The sequence below is a fragment of the Micromonas commoda genome, chromosome 5, assembly GCF_000090985.2.
Source record: "Micromonas commoda chromosome 5, complete sequence".
In the NCBI taxonomy this organism is placed as follows: Eukaryota; Viridiplantae; Chlorophyta; class Mamiellophyceae; order Mamiellales; family Mamiellaceae; genus Micromonas; species Micromonas commoda.
In genome coordinates, this window is record NC_013042.1 from 843,244 (window position 1) to 862,849 (window position 19,606).

At 59.5% G+C, this 19,606-nt stretch overlaps 14 protein-coding genes across 14 annotated transcripts; 10 read left to right on the plus strand and 4 right to left on the minus strand.

The window, feature by feature from the left end:
* The first annotated feature begins 668 nt into the window (after nt 1-668).
* On the plus strand, nt 669-2,052 carry MICPUN_105599 (predicted protein). The gene is made up of 2 exons (XM_002502124.1): nt 669-875; nt 1,110-2,052. The coding sequence occupies exons 1-2, from the start codon at nt 788-790 to the stop codon at nt 1,967-1,969; spliced, it is 948 nt and encodes a 315-aa protein (XP_002502170.1). The 5' UTR covers nt 669-787; the 3' UTR covers nt 1,970-2,052.
* A 130-nt stretch (nt 2,053-2,182) lies between these two features.
* On the minus strand, nt 2,183-2,670 carry MICPUN_58667 (predicted protein; the record flags this gene model as incomplete). Its single annotated transcript, XM_002502507.1, has 3 exons — nt 2,183-2,248; nt 2,383-2,459; nt 2,514-2,670. The coding sequence occupies 3 exons, from the start codon at nt 2,668-2,670 to the stop codon at nt 2,183-2,185; spliced, it is 300 nt and encodes a 99-aa protein (XP_002502553.1).
* A 208-nt stretch (nt 2,671-2,878) lies between these two features.
* On the plus strand, nt 2,879-4,030 carry MICPUN_108285 (predicted protein). The gene is made up of 2 exons (XM_002502125.1): nt 2,879-3,028; nt 3,299-4,030. Exon 2 carries the CDS (start codon nt 3,333-3,335, stop codon nt 3,969-3,971), a length of 639 nt encoding a protein of 212 aa, XP_002502171.1. The 5' UTR covers nt 2,879-3,028; nt 3,299-3,332; the 3' UTR covers nt 3,972-4,030.
* Nucleotides 4,031-4,049: 19 nt separating this feature from the next.
* On the minus strand, nt 4,050-5,138 carry MICPUN_97407 (predicted protein; the record flags this gene model as incomplete). Its single annotated transcript, XM_002502508.1, has 2 exons — nt 4,050-4,904; nt 5,016-5,138. 2 exons carry the CDS (start codon nt 5,136-5,138, stop codon nt 4,050-4,052), a joined length of 978 nt encoding a protein of 325 aa, XP_002502554.1.
* A 324-nt stretch (nt 5,139-5,462) lies between these two features.
* MICPUN_81410 (PUA like RNA binding protein) lies at nt 5,463-6,572 on the plus strand (the record flags this gene model as incomplete). The annotated part of the gene is made up of 3 exons (XM_002502126.1): nt 5,463-5,588; nt 5,890-6,051; nt 6,303-6,572. 3 exons carry the CDS (start codon nt 5,463-5,465, stop codon nt 6,570-6,572), a joined length of 558 nt encoding a protein of 185 aa, XP_002502172.1.
* Nucleotides 6,573-6,747: 175 nt separating this feature from the next.
* On the plus strand, nt 6,748-7,320 carry MICPUN_81733 (predicted protein; the record flags this gene model as incomplete). Its single annotated transcript, XM_002502127.1, has 1 exon — nt 6,748-7,320. A coding segment is annotated over one exon (573 nt), but the record flags the coding sequence as incomplete, so codon positions are not given.
* Nucleotides 7,321-8,041: 721 nt separating this feature from the next.
* MICPUN_50307 (predicted protein) lies at nt 8,042-9,241 on the plus strand (the record flags this gene model as incomplete). Its single annotated transcript, XM_002502128.1, has 1 exon — nt 8,042-9,241. The coding sequence occupies one exon, from the start codon at nt 8,042-8,044 to the stop codon at nt 9,239-9,241; it is 1,200 nt and encodes a 399-aa protein (XP_002502174.1).
* Nucleotides 9,242-10,055: 814 nt separating this feature from the next.
* MICPUN_108286 (predicted protein) lies at nt 10,056-11,604 on the plus strand. The gene has a single exon (XM_002502129.1). The coding sequence runs from the start codon at nt 10,097-10,099 to the stop codon at nt 11,495-11,497; it is 1,401 nt and encodes a 466-aa protein (XP_002502175.1). The 5' UTR covers nt 10,056-10,096; the 3' UTR covers nt 11,498-11,604.
* A 426-nt stretch (nt 11,605-12,030) lies between these two features.
* MICPUN_108287 (predicted protein) lies at nt 12,031-12,723 on the plus strand. Its single transcript, XM_002502130.1, has one exon. It carries the CDS (start codon nt 12,163-12,165, stop codon nt 12,700-12,702), a length of 540 nt encoding a protein of 179 aa, XP_002502176.1. The 5' UTR covers nt 12,031-12,162; the 3' UTR covers nt 12,703-12,723.
* A 188-nt stretch (nt 12,724-12,911) lies between these two features.
* MICPUN_81649 (Multidrug/Oligosaccharidyl-lipid/Polysaccharide flippase) lies at nt 12,912-14,573 on the plus strand (the record flags this gene model as incomplete). The annotated part of the gene is made up of 2 exons (XM_002502131.1): nt 12,912-13,580; nt 13,695-14,573. 2 exons carry the CDS (start codon nt 12,912-12,914, stop codon nt 14,571-14,573), a joined length of 1,548 nt encoding a protein of 515 aa, XP_002502177.1.
* A 17-nt stretch (nt 14,574-14,590) lies between these two features.
* MICPUN_58674 (predicted protein) lies at nt 14,591-15,832 on the minus strand (the record flags this gene model as incomplete). The annotated part of the gene is made up of 1 exon (XM_002502509.1): nt 14,591-15,832. The coding sequence occupies one exon, from the start codon at nt 15,830-15,832 to the stop codon at nt 14,591-14,593; it is 1,242 nt and encodes a 413-aa protein (XP_002502555.1).
* Nucleotides 15,833-16,155: 323 nt separating this feature from the next.
* Nucleotides 16,156-16,649, plus strand: MICPUN_58675 (predicted protein; the record flags this gene model as incomplete). Its single annotated transcript, XM_002502132.1, has 2 exons — nt 16,156-16,379; nt 16,487-16,649. The coding sequence occupies 2 exons, from the start codon at nt 16,156-16,158 to the stop codon at nt 16,647-16,649; spliced, it is 387 nt and encodes a 128-aa protein (XP_002502178.1).
* A 106-nt stretch (nt 16,650-16,755) lies between these two features.
* Nucleotides 16,756-17,972, minus strand: MICPUN_58676 (predicted protein; the record flags this gene model as incomplete). The annotated part of the gene is made up of 2 exons (XM_002502510.1): nt 16,756-17,176; nt 17,251-17,972. The coding sequence occupies 2 exons, from the start codon at nt 17,970-17,972 to the stop codon at nt 16,756-16,758; spliced, it is 1,143 nt and encodes a 380-aa protein (XP_002502556.1).
* A 455-nt stretch (nt 17,973-18,427) lies between these two features.
* On the plus strand, nt 18,428-19,420 carry MICPUN_81720 (predicted protein; the record flags this gene model as incomplete). Its single annotated transcript, XM_002502133.1, has 2 exons — nt 18,428-19,036; nt 19,322-19,420. The coding sequence occupies 2 exons, from the start codon at nt 18,428-18,430 to the stop codon at nt 19,418-19,420; spliced, it is 708 nt and encodes a 235-aa protein (XP_002502179.1).
* Between the last annotated feature and the right edge of the window lie 186 nt (nt 19,421-19,606).

Sequence of the window (19,606 nt, forward strand, 5' to 3'; positions counted from 1 at the left end):
CTGCGCCGAATGCATTCACCACCCGCGCTGGCTGCCCCCCCGGACCGCCGGGCGAGATGAGCACGGCGGTACCACCCCTAAGCGCAGACATCCATCCACCGTCCTCCCCTCTGGCGATCCTCTCCCCAGGCTCGAACGCCCACGACAACTGCCAGCTTTGGAGTGCCCCTGTATCTGCCCCTAGTGCTACTTGTACCGCACGCCGGTTCACTAGCGACAGCGTGGCTTCAAAACTCATGTAGGCATCGAGAACCCGAATCGCATCGGCGCGATACTCAACCTCCAGCTCGCATCTCGCGGGGCAGTCGCTGCCGCACCACAGCCCGGTGGGAGAGGAAAAGCAGGGCCCTGAAAGCGACGGGTGGTTTTGGGTGCCGTGACCCGTCTTTCCTTCCCTCGGGCTGGCCACCTCCCCGCCGACGAGGCCCACGACCAGCGCGACGACGACAAAGAATAGGATACGCGCCATTCAGCACAGGGCGCGCGCTCGAACCCGTGTGGGCGCCACTCCGCCACCGAAGGACGTCGCTCTGGACGCCTCCATAAACCGGTGGCGCTGTCAGGATCAGTTTGCCTCGATTTTAGCACTGTTCCGGCCGGCCGGATTTTCCAGCCGTTAGGAGAGGATTTGAATCTGGCGCCGGAGGGGCATAGTGCAGGCGCTCGCGGAGGGGCGAGAGCCGAATTTTGACCTCGCGACGCGCGCCGAAAGCACGCGGACGCCGCAGCGAAGTCGCGCGCTCATACTACGAGAGGAGGGTCCGGGTAGAGCAAAGGGTTGGGAGAGATGGTTCAGGTCTACGTGGAGCCCATCTCCAGGCGGCACTACGCCCCGTATTTCTCCGTCGCCTTCCTGTACAGGCCGTTCTGCATAAGTGAGTGCCGGAATATCTCGCCGCGCATCCTCGCCCAAACGCCCATCGCGCATACGAGTGTCGATGACGCGGTCTCACGCCCAATGAATCAATCCTCGCTCTCGCTCTCGCACCCGGCGCGTGGTGGTCGGGCTCTTTTTTTGAAAATGTCACCCCGATTCGCGGGGATTCCTCCGCTTTTTAGTCTCTTCTCGGACATCGCTGACCCTTCCCACTCCCACACTAACCCCGCAGTCGCATCGCTGATCATCGCTTTCAGCATCGCGCTAACCTCCGGGGGTCTTTGGGTCAAGACGCACACGTACGTCACCCAGCCCTCGGTCAGGTTCAAGTACGACATGCTGCTCGTGTTTGAGACGAGCAAAGGGCCAGGCACCGAGCGGGTGTGGAGCACCTTCGACAGCGTCAACTACCTGATGGGTAACAAGCTCGCGCCCGTGGATATCTCCGCGTCCGAGCAGGACGTCAACTCCGACGGCAAGGTGGACCTGATCGACATCAAGGCTGTCGTCAGGGGCGTGGGCGACGTCCACGGCGTCAAGGCGCTGATGGCTTTCGACTACTCGCTGGGCGGCCGCGTCGACCTGGTGATGAACAGCATGGCGTACGCCTCGCACTCGTCGCCGCTGGCGGGCAGCGGGCTGTACGTCGACGGATATCTCCGCCTCGATCAGCGAGACGCCATCCCCGCCGGTTTCACCCGCCACGACTACAACTACAGCGTCTTCCCGTTTGCGGAGCACGGCGAGGCTAAGGGCGACACGCGCGATGCATCGACGCTGCGTCTGCCTGTGGTGCTCAATCAATACAATTTCCGCAACGAGTCGACGTACCTCGACGCGAAGACCCCGGTGTGGGAATCTGGAAACTCCCCGGACTTCACGTTCCAAGCGCGCGTGAGGATCCCCACCAGCCAACAGGTGCTGTACAGGCCCACCACGCTGGAGATTTGGAAATTCGCGTGGGTGCAAATCCTCGCCATCTACATAATCTTCTGGTGGATCTTCACAAAGTTCGAGTACGTGGTGTTCCACCACCGCATCGTCGACACCCGAGTCGTGTCCGACCTGCAGGCAAAGTCCCACAGGTTCTAAGGCTGAGAGCGCGGGGGGAGGGAGGAACCGAACGACAAAATCATTAGTCCTGATCTGTTAATATCTACCAGGCGTGTATTCGTATTCGAGCGCTCAGCGATCGTGCGAGGGTCATTCGTGTCCCCCGCGTGTGGCAAGTGTGAAGGTGAAACGGAGAGTACAAGTTACAGGTCTAAACATGGCTGGGACAGGCTACCCCACAGGAGCGTCCTCTCACGAGAAAGCAGACTTGGCGCCCATGATGACAACACCCCAACCACCGAGGATGGTGAACACAAGCTGCGGAGAGGAGGGCCGGGAAATCGTCAGCTCGGGCCGCGCGGGTCGGAACCCTAGCTAGTCGAGAGCTCGATCGCGAAAGGGAGAAATATCGGGGCTATCTTTGGGGGCTGCTGTGGACCGGGTTTACTCACGTGCTCCTCCTTCCAGTTCTGGGGGTTGGTCGGGTCCAACCAGGGGTAGGCCACCTTGGGAGGGGCATTAGGGTCGGCTGCGGGAGGAGAGATGAAGGGGCGCGGGGAAGGTCAGCGTCAGGGGACGAGACGATAATCCAAGCCCGGATGCGAAGGCGGGAGGTAGGAAACAGCGCGACGTTCGGGGCACTCACAGGCCATGCCGCGGGTCTGCTGGGCGATGGGGCCCTTGGGGACTGCGTTCAGGCGGCGGGCCAGAGGGGCGGCGGCGCGGAGAATACCGGACATGGTTTGGCTGCGGAGGTTGTTCGCTCCCGAGTGTGACCGAGGAGGGCGGCAAGACGGGAAAAACAACGATCGGCAGCATCCCACAACATCTCTCTGCGCATCAGACCTGCAGACAGAGTGATCTCACCCAAAACGAGGGTGAATGCCCATAGCGCGATTTTGCTGGCTGTCCTGGCCTCTCACGATGCCAGATAATCACTACAGGTGAGGAAATTTCCGTTGTCACGAGCGCCTGGGAGGCAGTCCAGTGGAGCGCTGTTCCGGCGTCTCACTGAGCGATTCGATCAGATCTTGACCGAGTCACACTCGTAATGCAGTCCAGCATCGCGGCACGCGCTCGCGTCTCCGCTACCAGCGGGTGAGTGACATGGAGACGAGGAGAGGAAATTTCACAGTTCTCCCGCGATACCCCTAAACTGGCCCCGCGCTCCGACCACGCGGACTGGATTGCGTCCCGAAAGCATCGTCTCGACCCGATCCTTCGGCCTGAAACCGATGCACGACCGTTGCACACGCGTATAATCCCTCTGTTGTCTCGACACGAGGCACTCCATCGCTCGCACTCCGTTCTTCCGCTGACGACCCGCCCCGCCACCAACACCGCGGTAATTCTCCGATAATCTTTCAGGAAGTCGCTCTCGGCTAAGGTCCAGATGCGCGGCATGGCGGTGACGACCCGCCCCGCCGTACTTGCCAAACGCTCAGTGCGTGCTTGCGGCGCTCGCGCGTCCGCCAGCGTCTACACCGTGCAGAGGAACGATAATCTTTGGAACATCGCGAACAAGTACGGCGTGAGCCTGGATGATCTCAAGCGTGTCAACTCCACCACGCTGGGCGGCAACTACGACGTCATCTTTCCCGGCACTCAGCTGGTCATCCCCGGCGGTATGAAGAAGAGCTCGCCCGTCCCGTCGTTCGCGAGGCCGGCCTCGAGCAGCTCCTACAACAACTACTCTGCCTCGGTTGCGCCGGCTTCCAGACCGGCACCCAGGTCCTCCAGCAAAACCGGCATCGGGCTCGTCACTGCGGGTGCGTTCTTCATCGCGCTAGCTGTCGGCATCATGGTCTTCAAGGACGACGATGGGGCCCAGGAGAGTGCGGAAGGGCGCTACGACGACCAGGGCAACTGGATCCCCACTGGATACGAGGGCCAGGGATATTACGACCCGGCGGGTAACTGGGTGTGGGTTCAGCAAGGGCCCTCAAGTAGCCAGGGCTGGGGGCAGGGATACCAGAGCGGCTGGGATGAGGCGCCGCAGCAGCAGCAACAGAGCGGCGGCCAGTGGAACCAGAGGTATTGAGTTTGTAGAGTAGAATTCCGTCGGACAGTTTGAGTTGTAAATACTTTTAAGTGCCTTTCAACGTGGCTCTAGTAAGTCCTATTGGGGGGGTGGCGGAGGCACGGGCATGCCAGGGGGCGGCATCATGCCGGGAGGCGGCATCCCCATCGGCGGCGGCATCATACCGGGCGGCGGCATCATACCAGGAGGCCCACCCATCATGCCCGGAGGCGCAGGTGCCCCCATCATGCCCGGAGGCGCACCCATCATGCCGGGCGGCGCCACCCCTACGAGCGGCGGAGGCGGCATCCCCATGCCTGCCGGCGGCATCCCCGGCGGCATCCCCGGCGGCCCAGCGCCCGGCGGTGCACCCGCGGGTCCCGCCGCGAACATGGTGTGCGGTCTATGCGTCGTAGTCTTCTTCTCCATGTTTGCCGCGAGCAACCGCTCGGCCGGTGTGCCGTGCCTCTCCCCGTTTGTGTCCTTCTTGTACGCGTACGTCACCGAAATCGGTCGATTGCACAAAAACTGACCGTTCATCGCCTCAATTGCCGCATCTGACGCCTCGAACGAATCGTAGCTCACGAAGCCGAACCCCCGGCTGTTTCCAGTGTCGGGGTCCCTCATGATCTTGGGCGTTGTGATCACCACCCCAAACGCGCTGAAGGTGTCATACAGGAGCTTCTCGTCCATGTCCGGATCCAGGTTGCCGACGAACAGGTTGGCGCCGACGTCTGTGGACTTCTTGTCGACGGAAGCCTTGTTCGCGCGGATGGGCTTTCCGAACAGCTTGATCATGTTTAGCACTTTGATGGCGTAGTCCGCGTCCTCCTCTCCCCTGTACTCCACGAAGGCGTAACCCTGATGCGCGTTGCTCACGCGATCCTTCGGCATGTACACGTTCACCACCGGTCCTGCCTGGACGAACACCTCCCACACGATCTCCTCGGTAACCTGCGCGACGGTGCGTGACGGACTGGTAAGCAAATAACGGGGAGGCGGGGCGATAGATCCCGAGGGTTTCTCAAATTCTGGGCGCGATTTTGGTCCAGATTGGCGACGCACCTGAGGATCCAGGTTGCCCACGTACACCGTCGCCTCCTGGTTGCGATCAACTGCATGCTGACCCAGCAGGTTAGAACCCGCCGAGGCTGTGATTCGCCCGCCGGCGATTAACGACTGCGCCATAGCTCCGGGCGCGGGAAGACACTGAGCGGGCAAATGGAATGCTCGCCTGTCGGGCCGACCCGAGGCGCAGGCCTCGGTTCGCCGGCGATGAAATCGGCGCGCGGCGTTGCCTGGCAAGTGCTCTGTCGCAGCCGCCACCGCCGACACTTTTCGCCGCCGCGCCCGCCCACACTCAAGCCGCTTGCGGATTGAAACATCGGTGACTCGCGGTGGTCACGAAGTATTCGTCGCGACACTACTCAGGCGGTCTCGGCGTCGCACCAGCGCGCGCGTGCGTCCAAGTAATCGAAGGCGGCGGCGCGACAGTCTACACAGGTCGTCATCATGCGTCCGCTCGAGGAATCCGAGATTCAGCAGGTGTTCGAGAAGCTCTTCAAATTCGTGGGAAAGAACCTGAAGAACATCGTAGATAGGGCCGATCAGCCGCACTGCTTCAGGTTACACAAGAAGGTGCGCCGCGATTCTCGCTCGGCGCCTCGAAGTCGGCCCGCGTCCCTTTTTCCTCGTTGGGGAAAAAGTACCCTCATGTTGTGTGCTCCTTGGTCGCACTCGGTGTCGGCGATGATGAAGGAAATATCCGCGCTTCTGATACCCCGTGAAGTACATCAGATATTAATGGTTGAATTTCTTCGGCTGAGTCGCACCGCGCAACCTTGGAGCACCGCGTTTTCTCTTGCATCTCTCGCCCCCCAGCCCCAAACTGTGTTCGCGCGCTAACCCTCCTCCCCCCCGACGGCTCTCTGCCAAACAGCGAGTGTACTATGTGAGGGAGGACATCATGAAACGCGCAACGAACATATCGAGGGACCAACTCGTGTCCCTCGGGGTGTGTGTCGGTAAATTTACCCACTCCGACAAGTTCAGGCTCATGATTGGTGCACTGGAGCTCCTCGCCGCACACGCCAAACACAAGGTGAGCACTCCCGCCCAGACTTTGACGCGCAACTCTTTCGGCGATGGGACCCGCGGTCTTCAGCTTCGCGGTCTCGCGCGAACCTCGGCTTGCCCGATGATTCACTTATTCAGTCTTCAACCTGATTTCCATGAAGAAGACGTTATTCTCGTAACATTTTCTAGTGAGGGCACACGCCGTTTGCGACGTGTCGGCTCCGTCTGCTTGAAAATATTCTGACGTACCTCCCGACTACCTTTCCCCGCTCACAGATGTGGGTAAAGCCCACTTCGGAGATGTCGTTCCTCTACGGCAACCACCTGCTCAAGTCCGGTCTTGGGCGCATTACCGAGAACACCCCCGCGAACCAGGGTGTCGTAATCTTCTCCATGTCCGATGTGCCGCTGGGTTTCGGAGTCGCCGCAAAGAGCACGCAGGACTGCCGCAAGCTGGACCCGAGCGCCATCGTTGCGTTCCACCAGGCGGACGTGGGCGAGTATCTTCGCGCGGAGGATGACATGGTTCAGGGGAAGAAGGAGTGAGTGAGCTCGAGATCCTAAGGATAGACACACGTAGCCAAAAGTAGCCCTTTTAGTTGACTCTAACCCTCACGAAGGTGCCTTCATTCCTTCCACTTGCACTTTGACAGCCTGCCATAGGTCACATTAATTTTGGCGCGCCAAGGCACCACAAGTGGAAGAAGCCGAGGCTCGAGCCATGTCGTCTCTATATTGCTTGCCGATAGTTTTTAGCAATCTTGGCGTCGAGATGCTCTACGTCCTCGAGCAGCGTTTGCGCGCGCAGAAGATTAGCGAGGACAAGGCGGTGAAGGTTCTGCACGACGTCGTGAAGGCCATGTTCGACCCACAGTTCGTCGACGAGCTGTTCAAGCCTCAGGAGGTCTACACGCAGAAGGCCACTCGGCACATCTTCGACAAGCTCGCGCACTCATCTATAATGCGTCTCTCGGAGAACTCCATGGATAAGCTTTACGATCTGATGACCATGGTCTTCAAGTACCAGCTCGTGAACTGCCTGCAGCCCCGTGAGATCATGGACGTGACGCTGACGCACCTTGCCACGATCAAATCGTACATGACGGACAGGGCGGTGATTAAACTGGCGGACGACTTCGAGAAGCGCGCGAGAGATCTTTACGGCACGTTCCAGCCCTTCGACTGGTGCGAACTTTGCCGGACCTTGTTCCACTTCCTCCAAGGCAAGAACATAAAGGTGAGCCTGCTCCTGCAGGAGGGGCTGCAAAACCCGGATGGCACCATCAAAGTGCCGCCGCAGTCGCAACTCCTGGGTGCGCTTGGTCCCGCGGGCACGCATAGCAGGGACGATTTTGGCGGGGAGAGGTCGCAGATGGATATTAAAAAGGAGTTGCCTCCGGGTTCGGACGATTGGGTCCCACCCCCGGTTCATTTGGGAGGGAACTTGTACTCAAAGGACCGGCAGGCGCCAAAGCCACCCGAGCCGTTCGTGACTGCCCCTGTGATGGAGCATCCCGGTAAGGAGAAAAGCGAGACGAAGAAATCTTCGACGGGTCTACCTAAGATACCAACGCGTGCATCGCCGGCGCGCATCGGCTCACCGGCACGCAGCGCGGCGGAGGGCCCAAGGGGAGTGGCAGACCAGTTGTTTGAGAGCGCAGGGAAAGAGGGGGCGAGGGAGCTCAACACGCTGGCAGGTCTGATTAGACCAAAGAGGGATGACGACACGTTCAAGCTAAATCTATTCGGAGATAGGGGTGGTGGCAGTGGTGGGATGCGCGGAGGTAACGCGCCAACGAGGGACGACGTGATCGTGTTCGGAGGTGACGAGGGCAACAGGGAGACAGGTCTGGCAGATGTCATCAGGAGCTTCAGTTTGGACGATGCAAAGAACGGCGCGGCGGGAGCAGTGCAGGACGAGGAGGAAGAAGATGACTTGCTCGCCCTGATGGACGGCGCGTAAATCGATCGTAAAATCACTACAGACACGTAGGTAAAAGTTAGCATATTAGAACATGCACATCACTTGGAAGAGACTAAGATTAGTGTGTCGTGACAACCTGGGCCCTTGCACTACAAAACAAATTTCAACCGCCGACAGGACAGTGATGGGGCGCGCCGGGGAGGTGACCTTTGATAGGGTGGAGCTGGCCGAGGAGACAGCCGAATCGTTGCTGGATCGATTTTGCAAGACGCGCTTGCTTTGGCTCCGTCTCGATGAGTCAACCTCGCACGGAACTGATGCTCTCCTCGGGCTCCTGAGAGCGGTGGCTCGCGGCGGAGAGCCAGCCACAAGGGAGTGGTCCGTCGAGAATGCCGCGCGCGCTAAAGGGCTAGACGATGCCTTGGAGGTCATTGAGAAGCTGACGCGACGATTACAGGGAAAAACGGTGGATATGCCATCGCAATTCTACTGCTCCACCGTGTTGGGCTCAGAGGTCGCAGCGAAGCTGAAGGAAGCGGCGCCCACAGCCGTCTCCGAGCCAGGTTTCTTGGGGAGATCCCTCCCTCAGGGCGGCTGTATTTGGATTTTCATGGGTTTGAACGATACAGGTACCGCAAAGCAAAACAACAAACGCCCCGCGGAAACGAACGAAGCGGACGACGGAGAGAACTTGGCGGGACGACCTGAGCACACAGACTCAGTCGCGTGCTCCGGGACGTACCACCATCAAATCTCCGGGGAAAAAATATGGTACTTGAGACCGTGCGTTGACGCCTCCGCCTGGGAAGACTCACCGGCGCCGCTGCTCCCGAGCGGCCGCAGGCGGCTCAGACTACATTGTGAGGAAAACGACCTGCTACTAATAGATACGCGCGCGTGGTGGCACGAGACGGCGCTTCCCCGTGGCTCGCGACCCAGCGTCTCGTATGCGCGTGAGTTCTTCTTGCCCGACGAACACGGCGGCGAGGAGAACGCGGCGGCTGCTGCCGAGAGGGCCGACCGCTTCACTAACGTTGACGCGATGTACGCGGAGAGACCGATATCGGCGGGCGACATCGTGGTGACGGAACTGGACGACCCGACGTGCGAGGCTGGACGGTCCGACGACCCCAACTGTGTCCTCTGCGATGTGGAGGTTGAGACGAAGCGAGGGGAGGTGAGGAGCGTGATGGGCATCGTCGCCGTGAGGGATATCCCCGCGGGTGATTTCATCACCATCGCTCCGAGCGACTCTGAAGAAGACGAGGGTGACGAAGATGATGAAGGGTGACGAAGATGATGAATTCGATGAATAGGACACCACTTGAAGTGCTATGTGTTTCTTGAGGTGAACGTCACCTGGAAAAGCGTTTCCTGTCAGGTTGGATCGCGGGAAAACTCTTTTCCGGTTGGCCGGGATCGGTCGTCTCGCCACTCCGTACCTACTAGCTAGTTTGCTTTTTTTGCCTACGGATATCCGGATCCCTATTATAAGCAGAGCTAGTCGTCCCGCATAAAGAGTCCCTTCGAAATTGGATGTGTGGTTATGAGTCATAGATGACCTCAGGTCATGATCGACAATTCGTTATTTCCTGACTAGTTCCCATCGGCAAAAAGTGACACATAACGGTCGAGTGAAACCGATTTGTGCTTCGCACGTGCAATCTTGACAGCGGACTCGAGGATTTGGGTTCCTTTTTTTCCCACGCGTTTGGATACCTGTTTCTCCAAGGAGTGCACCGGAGAGACGCTACCACCCGACACAACGGTCGCTCCGGGGTTCGAGCGCGTGGGGTACCGCCTCACGGGCCGGCGGCCTTCTGTCGACGGAGCGTGCCTTCCGACAGATCCAGTCCTCCTCCCGCTAGATACGTCGCGGGCGCCGGCGCGGGCCGATAGCCGGAATCAGACGTCAAGCGGAGAGAATCCTTCGGACGAGAAAATCCCGGAGGTGCAAATGACACCTCCGGTTGTGCCGCGGGCGTCGAAGGAGCAGGTCGCGTTGAAGGTGGTCGACAGGCTCAAGGATACGTGGGCTGAGATAGGTGATGACCCTAACCTCGAGATGGCCCTGAAGCGCCACCTCATGCGTCTCCCGCGTCGATACGCCCTGGATATACATAACCTCGAGGATCTCTTGACGCACATGCGTTTGCTGGAGAGGTCGGCGGTGGAAAAACCCGGCGGAGTGCTCTGCGAATCTCGCGGCATACGGGTGTCGACCGTGCTCGGCGACATGTCAAATTCGACTGAGAACATGGAAGTGGCGTTGTCTCCTGGCGCGACCAAGCGGCTGCGGGCTCCCACGTTCGGGTCGTCCTTCAACCTGCATACCCTCGAGGAGCACCTGGGTGGGGAAGCCGGGGCTTCGCGGGCGGTGTACGAAATAGCGGTCTCGGGGTTGAACCGGCCGAGGATGCTCAGCCGCGTTTCGACCGCGCTCTTCGACATTGGATTGAACATTTCGGAGGCACACGTGTTCTGCACGGACGACGGCTACGCTCTGGACGTGTTCGTGGTCACCGGGTGGAGGGCAGACGACGAGGCTGCCATGAACGAGAAGCTGCAGCGACGTCTGGACCAGGTGAATTGGGACGAGGGCGTGAAGCCAGGGACGAGCGACGGGGCGACGATGGGCGAAGGCGAGAAGGCGCTCGCGGGAGCAAGTGACAGCGAGTGGGAGATTCAGGAGGTGCAGTTGAACTTCATGGAGAAGATAGCGAGCGGCGCGTTCGGGGTGCTGTACCGGGGCAGCTACTGCGGCCAGGAGGTGGCCATCAAGGTTCTCAAAACGGGAGGGAAGAGCTCGCAGGAGGAGGTGTACAGGGAGTTCGCTCAGGAGCTGTCGATCCTGCGGAAGGTAAGACACAAGAACATCGTGCAGCTGATCGGGGCGATGACGAAACCCCCGCGCCTGTGCCTGGTGACGGAGTTCATGAAGGGAGGGAGCGCGCTGCAGTATCTGCACCAGAGGGCTCCGCTGAAGCTCAACCAGCTCTTGAAGCTGTCTTCTGGTGTCGCGCTCGGCATGGACTACCTACACAAGGTTAACGTCATCCACCGTGATCTGAAGACGGCGAATCTGCTGATGGACGAAAACGAGGTGGTGAAGGTGGCTGACTTTGGAGTGGCGAGGGTCAAGGCGACGGATGGGAAGGCGATGACTGCGGAGACGGGGACGTATCGTTGGATGGCGCCGGAGGTGATCTCGCACCAGAAGTACGATCACAAGTGCGACGTTTTCTCCTTCGGGATCCTGATGTGGGAGCTTGTGAGTGGAGGTGACATTCCTTATCCTGGATACACGCCCCTGCAGGCAGCAGTGGGAGTGGTGCAGCGGGGGCTCAGGCCCACCGTCCCGCCGCTCTGCCACCCGGTGCTCTCGCAGGTCATGCAGTATTGCTGGCAACCGGATCCTTGGGCGCGGCCGGAGTTCGAGCAAATCGTGGAGCTGCTCAAGCACACGGACTCGCAAACGGAGACTGTGCCGAACAAGGGTTTCTTCTCCAAGCTGCGAAAATCAATGACCACGTCGTCCAAGGGATGAGGATGAGGGTGTTTGACGCGTATTTCTAGCTGGGGGGGCGCTGACCGGCCATATTAGACCGCGACGTCCCCCAAGGGGTGTTTGTACTTGTACGTGAGTTGTCTGACACATGCATCGATCGCTCACCCGGGGAGCCCTATCGCGCGTTCTCTAGCCAGTGACCTTTCGAGCACTGGGACCTCGCTGAAGGACGCGGGAGGGAACCGGGAAAGGAACCCATAAATACCTTCGTAAATGCCATAAAGCTGAGACCAATTGTTTTGCCTCTCATGGGGATACGGGATCTTTCAAAAAATCTATGAAATTGCGAAGTCGTCTTCCACAGGCAAACAGTCAAGAGATTTTGCTGGTTACCATGGGTCCGAACTTTTAGATTCAGCCACGAACTGAAAGTGGGTCCAACGAGAAAAAAACCGATCTTTTCTGGTAGGCCGTCCTCGACTGCGGAGAGCTTGATCCCACTGCCCCAATCCGAGATGATCGAGATCTCTCGGCCCGGTGGTTTGGGCACCGCAACCCCTAGTAGCCAGCGGCACTACTTGCCAGAGGCGCGCTTCACAACGAAGCGGACAGGCGCGCTCGGGGCTTAAGGCTCGTCAACGTACCGAGAGGCGAATTCGCCTTCTCTTCCTTCTCTTGGCCCTTCGCGCGCGCTCCCTGTCAACATGGCAGCCGTGGCCTCCCTCGCGATTGTGACGGTTCCTTCCGTGACGTACTCCAGGCGTTCCTCGTCGAGTGCGTTGTCGCGTGTCGCCTTTCGTCGCGCGCCCCGCCTCGCGTGCCGTGCATCTTCCGACGAAGTCGACAACACGCCGGGTAACTCGGATCAGGGCATCTTCATGCGACAGATCACCCCCGAGGAGAAGGATGCCGAGGTCAAGTGGTTGGGGGGCATGCTCAAGCTGTGGCTGGATGACGAGTGGAGCCTGCAGGAGCCACACAAGGAGCTGGGACTCAGGGCGGCGGAGAAGTGCACGTCCATGCGTCTGGAAGGGTGCGAGGATATGGGCTCGCTCGTCATGGGCGTCGCCGCCGATCTCATCGAGTTCGACTTCTCCGACACCTTCGTCAACGCGTTTGAGGTGGCAAACAAGTGCAGCGAGATACTCATGATGCGGGAGGGCTACGAGGTTTGCTGCATCAACAAGGATGACATGTCGAGGCAGGCCAGGTACGAGGAGATGGTGGCCAATGGGGAGGTCTAGAGGTTGACTGAAAACTGCCCGCACCACCAAAAGTAGTGATAATGTTGTGATTATGCCCGTACCTTTGCCAAAAACTAGCTAGAGACAAGTTTCCTTCCATCGGTGACGTAGCGCTTACATAGCAGAAAGACCGTGGGCCGTGCTCATCACACCCACGGTCATCGCCGAACTGTCGTCGTCGTTTCAAGAGAGGGAAGGACTCGACAACCATGGAGACGGTGTCGCCGCCGGGGTCGATATGGAGGTCCGAGGCTCTGGCGCTGTGGGCGCTAGTCTTACCTATCGTAGTGCAGATGGGAAGCCAGCAGTTCATGGTAGCTACGGACCTCCTTTTCCTCGGCCACCTTGGTAGGAGTGAGCTTGCAGTAGGCAGCCTGTGCACGACGATATTCAACTTGTTGTGGTTCGGCGTCGCCGGATTCGGCACGGGTTTCGATACACTGGGTTCTCAGGCGCAGGGCGCAGCGGACTTTGCAGCGGTGCGGCAGTGGGCATTCCTCGCCGCCGCTTTCCTCACCGCGTGTTGCGTCCCGGCGGCCATCGTCCTCTCATGTGGCGAGAGCATCGCGCGAACAATCCTAAGCCAGGATGAGTACACATCAGAACGGGTCGGCAGGTTCTGTACCTTGCTAATCGTCGGTCTGTTCGCCGCGGCGTGGACCCTCGTCATGCAGAAGTTCCTGCAAGTCCGCGGGGTGGTCAAACCAGTGGCTTGGACGAGCTTCGCAACCTTCTTGCTTAACATCGCGCTCAACGTGCTCTTCATCAGGATAATGAATCTCGGATTGAATGGTTCGGCACTGGCTACGACGACATCCAGGGTCGTCAACTTGATCCTCGTCGCTGCGTACTTGCGCTTTTCGGACCAGTGGAGCGCCGTGGTTGACGTGAGCGGTTTTGGAGCACCAGTGAGACGCCGAGTGCTGCTCTCCACTGGTGAGACGGACGAGGAAGACGGAGTCCAGCACGAAGCCCCGAGATGCACGTTGAAGGGTGCGCTGACCGAAGTCTGGCGTACCACCACGCCATGCATGTGCAAGAGGATGTTTGAGCTTGGCAGCCGTGGGGCTGTCATGGTCGCTGCGGAGGCGTCATCGTTCGATGTCACCGTGGTGTTCGCGTCGCAAATCTCGCAGGTGGCGATGAATGCACATATGGCCATGCTGAATATCACCGGTCTGACTTTCATGACCGGTCCAATGGCGTTCGGTATTGCCGCGAACGTGCGGGTTGGTAATCTCCTCGGTGCAGGATCTGGATTCAGGGCGAAGGTGGCATCACGGGTGAGCGTGGCACTCGGTGTGACTTGGATGGCGTGCATGGCAGCGCTCATCCTCATCTTCAGGAGGCAGACTGGCGAAGTTTTCGTCGGTGATAAAGACAACGAGATGGTTATGCTTGCGGCAAAAATTGCACCGATAGCCGCGGTATTTCAGGTGTTTGACGGCCTGCTCGGCACCAGTAATGGCGTCCTTCGCGCGTGTGGTCGTCAGGCGCTGCTTGCGTGGATGAATATAATCGCACTTTGGCTTGTCGGTGTGCTCTCTGGTTACGTTATAACTTTCCTTCTGAAAGCGGGCGTTATCGGATTGTGGTATGGACTTGCCCTCGGAGTTACTGTCGGCGGTGTGGTACTGTTTCTGATAGTCACAAGGTTGGACTGGGACGTAGAGGTGGCCTCTGCCGCAGCTGCTGCGCTGACCCATGGCATTGGTGGATCATCTGCGTCGCTAGCGAGTGTTCGGTACGAAGTGCTGGAGGAGGATTCTGACTCTCCTTCTTCTACAGGGAGCGGTGAAGTGGAGATGATTGGCGAATTGCGGCGCAAGGACAATGCAAGGAAGTCCCGCGACGCAATGCGAGCAACATAGACGAGGTAGACCTAATCTTAGCCTAGCATAATATTAAAATTTTCTGTCGCGTCTGCTGATGGATCAATAAGACGAGGTCTGAGTTTGTCTGCTCCGCAGAGCATGTGTCCAAGAATCGGACGGCATCTCCCACGGCATGCACCATAGAAGCTCCCCTCTTGCCGATACCCTTCCTTCGCCGTAGGAACTCCCATCCACACCTCGGCAATGGACAGGGGTACAAGACCTCTCCGTGATGCCTCTGCGAGCAACTTTGGCGCGCAGCAGTCTCCGCAGCCACACGGAAGGTTAGCCACGGCATTAGAGATTTCTTGATGTTCATCAGACACGAACGCCTCTTGTAATGTTGCGCCCGACATCCCTCCGCTGAAGTCGTCAGCAGCCTCCGCCACTCTCCCTTCACTGTGTCTATGGCCGAAGCCACCGTCCTCACGAAAGTTCGGCAGCCTGTAAGAATCAAATATCTGTCCGAGGAGCACGTGCGACATTGAGCGATGCTCGTCCCTCAATTCCTTCATTTCTCGACGCGCCGTTACCAGCGCCACTTCGATGTCACCCACGTCCGCCGAGCGTCCCTCGCGCAGTCTGGCGAGTTCCCTCTTCCCGCGTCGACTCTCCTCTGCTAGCTCCTCCTCGACAACCTCCGCGGCGGCGTCCCCGGCATCCCTCAGAGCCGCGCGCGTCGCCCGTCGCCTCTCGCGCTCCTCTCTGAGCCGTGAAGCTGCCGCCTTGATATCATCGTCCCATCTCTTCGTCCTGACCTTCATCTCTCTTTCCAACTCTTCCACCGCGAGCTTCATCTCCCCAGCCGCGTCCACGCGAGCCTTTATCCTCGCGTGCTCCTTCTCATAGTGCGGGTGGTCGTGGGTCAGCCCGCACAGAGGAGGAGCCCAGCCTTGAACCGTCCACTCGCCGTACAGCTGACCGGAGAATGCCTTGATCACGACGACATCGTCCCCGTCCCCTTCGCCGCACGGAACTCCCGAAGGCGAAGCCGCGAGGAGCACCCCGAGCATCTTCCCGCCGCCCTGCTCATACATTCGCTCGACGGCGAAACGAGGGTCCGGGACGGCAGCGTCGAAGTCTAGTCGCCCCGCGGCGCGAATACGCTCCACGAGCCCCTTCGCCTCGGATTCAGCGCGTTGAGAGCGCTCCAACCTATGCGTCGACCCGCACCTGCGACAGAAACCACGGGCAGCCTCACCAGGTTCCTGGTCCTCCCGTATATCGTTCCGCCGCATCAGCGAGTCGCGCTGCATCTTCCTCGCTCCTTTGGCCGCGAGGATGATAGGGTGGGTTCCGCCATCCCCTGCACGTGGTCTCACCCGCGAGAGAATCGCGCGCAACCCCCCCGAGGGCGCGCGCGCAGCGAACATGCCACGTACCCGAGGGCAGTGTTCGGGGACTGTCGAAACCAAACCGCAAAAAAAAATATCGGGAAAATCGAGGCGAGAGCGTTTTTCGTCTTTCCAGGGCCTCGGACGGTCGAGAGAAGGGCCACGCCACAGAACCCCCGAGCACCACAGCGGCTCTTCCCCTTGCCCGAACGAGCCTCTTACGCATCCCGCACGAAGTCGTCTAGATGAAGCTCCGCATCAAGCCTCGCCAGGAGAACCACAAGTGGAGCCTTTACTGGAAGTGCTCTATGGCCACGCACACTTTCACGCTCGACCCTTTCGATATCGAAGTCGACCCCGGGGTCATGACTGCCATGCAGCTTCGCCGTAAGCTAGCGGAGACGATCGGCTTGCGACCCGAGGACGAGCTTTGCCGCCTTGAAAGCTTCGTCGAGCCTTGGGAACTGTGGTAGGCGCCCGTTCGTTCCCTCGCGCCGTGTTCGAAGCTCTCGTCTCGCTCGGCCAAAAAACGACGTGACCCACTAACTTTTTCTCAACCTTTTCCTCCCCGCGTAGCATGTACAAGGGTCGCGAGCTCGAAGACGACAAGACGTTGGCAGATAATGGCGTAGTTGATGATGCCCTCATTGTTTTTGTGCGCAAGCAGCTCATTGCGGAGGGTTGGAAAATATTGCAGGAAGATAACGAAGACAGCAGCACAGAGGAAGACGATTTCTAGCGAGCGGCGTCTACTACTGAAAAACTGCTCCTCGATCCTGCTCATCGGCCCGTGTTCCTGTCACTTAGACATGATAATAGAACATACCTATCCGCGCTATTTGTGCTTATTGTTCGGCCTCGTAACCATCTGAGAAACCTGTCGCTACCTCCCCCGTTGAAGCTCCGCTGTCATCCGTCACAACCTCAGCCTCTGGAGCAGGATCCGCAAAGGCCATCACTTGCGACCTGGCCGCTTCCAGCTGGTCCCTATCCATCAACGCGAAAAATTCGTCGAGCTTCGCTGCAGCCGCGATGGCAGCCTTCTTGCTGAACTTGCTGTATTCAGCAGCCTTCTGGCCGCTCACCGCACCCATGCTCTCAAAATACTTGTTGTAGTCGATCTTCTCTGTCAGCTCAAGGAAGTCAAAGGCCACCTGCTTCGCCTTTTCTTCCTGCCTCGCGTCGAGGTACGCTGCAGCCTTGAACAGGTTCTCCTTGGCACTGTTCGCCACGACAATCTGGCGGCACACCGTGGATAGCTCATCCCTGTAGTTAGAGCCAATCCCATTGATGAATCAGTCGAGAAAAAGTTAGAGAAGGGGAGAGAGACGAATACCCACCAGTACCCATTCTCTGCTAGGTCTGCGGCCTGCTTCAGAAGCTCGCGGGTCTTTACGAGGGGAACAAGGTAAAAGAACAGTGGCTTAGAAGGCGCAGGGGCCTCAACGCTTATTTGGCTCAGGCCCACGAAGATTCCGGTGCCGAGGAGACCAATGGCAAGGCGGCGGTTGACTGTATCCTGATCCTCCTTTGACATCTCCACAGATTCACCAAGCTCACTGGGCTGGTCGCGCGCCAAAAACTGCATTCCGTCCTTCAGCCAAGCATCGCCCGAGTTCTTAGCTGTTCCAAAGAGCGTCTCGCGACCTCCTTTGCCGTCGATGCGATTCTCCGGCTTGGCGGGCTTCTGCTTGGCGAGCTCATCGATTGTTCCCGTAGGGACAGGGGCCTTGGCCGACTCCTTGAGCTCCGAACGGAGCTTCTCCGCTTCAGCCTCCGCTGCCGCCAACTTTGCCATCATGTCCGCCATATTTCCCTCGGTCATGGGCGAGTCGTCCTGTTGCGTTGAAATGACGCTGGCTGAGATGATCGGTCCGAGGACGGAGAGAACGAAGGGGAGCGATCGGACGGATAAATCTTCGTGTTGAGATAGCGGGTAGCTCACCTTGCCGGAGGCGGCACAGACGAGCCGGGGGGCCGGGGTACGAGGCTTAGACGAATCATAACCCCTCGCTTTGAGCCCGGGGAGCAAGCGAGGGGCTGCTACGATGACGAACGCCATGCTTGCTTGTTGTTCAGAGTGGGGTGGACACGTCACTACCGAGGAGCTGATAAACCGATCGCCCTGCTGCTCAGATCATCAGCCCGACATTTTTATCCGGGGTTCCAAAAAGACTCCCGCTTGTCCCTCCTCAGACACTCGTCGCCCACTCTGCCGCGTGCACGCCTTGACACTTACTGTCGACGCGGCTCCGGTGAGACTACAGGAAGTTCGGTCCGCATATGGGAGCGACTGCTGTTCGTGGTTGCGCTGCTGCTATCCCGCGTGCCTCCATGTCACACATTGCCAAAAAAGCTCGCGGCGGCGGCGGTCGCGCTGCCATCGCGCGTCCGCACTCCACCGCGAACGAAGATGCCGTCGTCGTGGACGATGACAAGGATACCAAGAGGGTCAAGACCTCCGCCGACACCCCCGACAACGTCCCTTTCAAGCGCTACCACGGCGCGAAGCTGATGATGGAGGACTCCGTGTTCGCCGAGCTGGAGCTCGCGGAGGCGGCGCAGAAAGTCGGCGGCGTCCGCGTGAGGCAGCACGTCAACCCGCTGAAGGCGAGCCTGCAGAGCCAGGCGCCCGTGCCCGCATGGACCGATGTATACGCATCCACCGCGAGACCCCTGGTTGTCGATATCGGGTGCGGCGGCGGTCGGTTCGACCTCATGATGGCGAAGAAGTACCCCGAGACGAACTTTTTGGGCGTCGACATTCGCGCTCCACTCGTCGAGCGCGGCAACAAGTGGGGCGAGTACGCCGGGGTGGTTGACAACCTCCACTTCGCTGAGTGCAACGCCACAGTCTCCATGGGTAAATGGCTCAAGTCCTACGCCGAGGACTGCGGCTCCAAGGTGGAGACGGTGGCTATCCAGTTTCCCGATCCCCACTTCAAGAAGAGGCACCACAAGCGCCGCGTCGTGCAGCCCGCGCTCGTGAGGGCGCTGGCTGAGGGACTCACCCCGGGAGCACGCGTCTTCCTCCAGTCCGACGTCAAGGATGTCAGCGAGGACATGCGGGACAAGTTCGAAAGGTTCGGCGCGCACCTCTTCGACCTCGACGCCAGCCTGCACGACGTCTCCGCGGTGGACGCCGAGCTCCTCAAGGCCAACGCAAAGTCCGCCGTGGACGCGGCGGCGGCGGCGTTCGAGGAGGACGAGAAGGCCCGGCTCAGGCGCGAAAAGGCGGAGAAGGAGAGATACCCGGGACGACGCAAGGATGCGGAGAAGCCTGACGGCGAGGATGCGAAGGATAAAGCCAAGGAGGCACCCACGCCGGCTGCGCCGGAAGCCGATGACGAGGGTGACGGCTGGCGATCCGCTTGGGCGGCGGCGGGGGACCGCGAAGGTTGGCTCGACGAGAACCCGCTGGGGGTGCCCACGGAGCGCGAGGTGCAGACGACGTCGACCAACGGGAGGTGCTACCGAGTCATGCTGGTCAGGAACAACACGACCGTGTGAGTAGCGTAGAGTTGAGAACAAAGTCCCTTCAATCGGAGTAACGCCTCTTTTCCCCAGTTTTTTGAGAGTCGTTGGGAGCTGTGGGTGGGAAAAGGCCGATGAATCTGGGTTTCGAGATTGCGATCTGGCCATAGCGACACTCCCTGCTGCGCGTCTCAGGCAGGTCACCAAGGGGTCGTTTTTCAG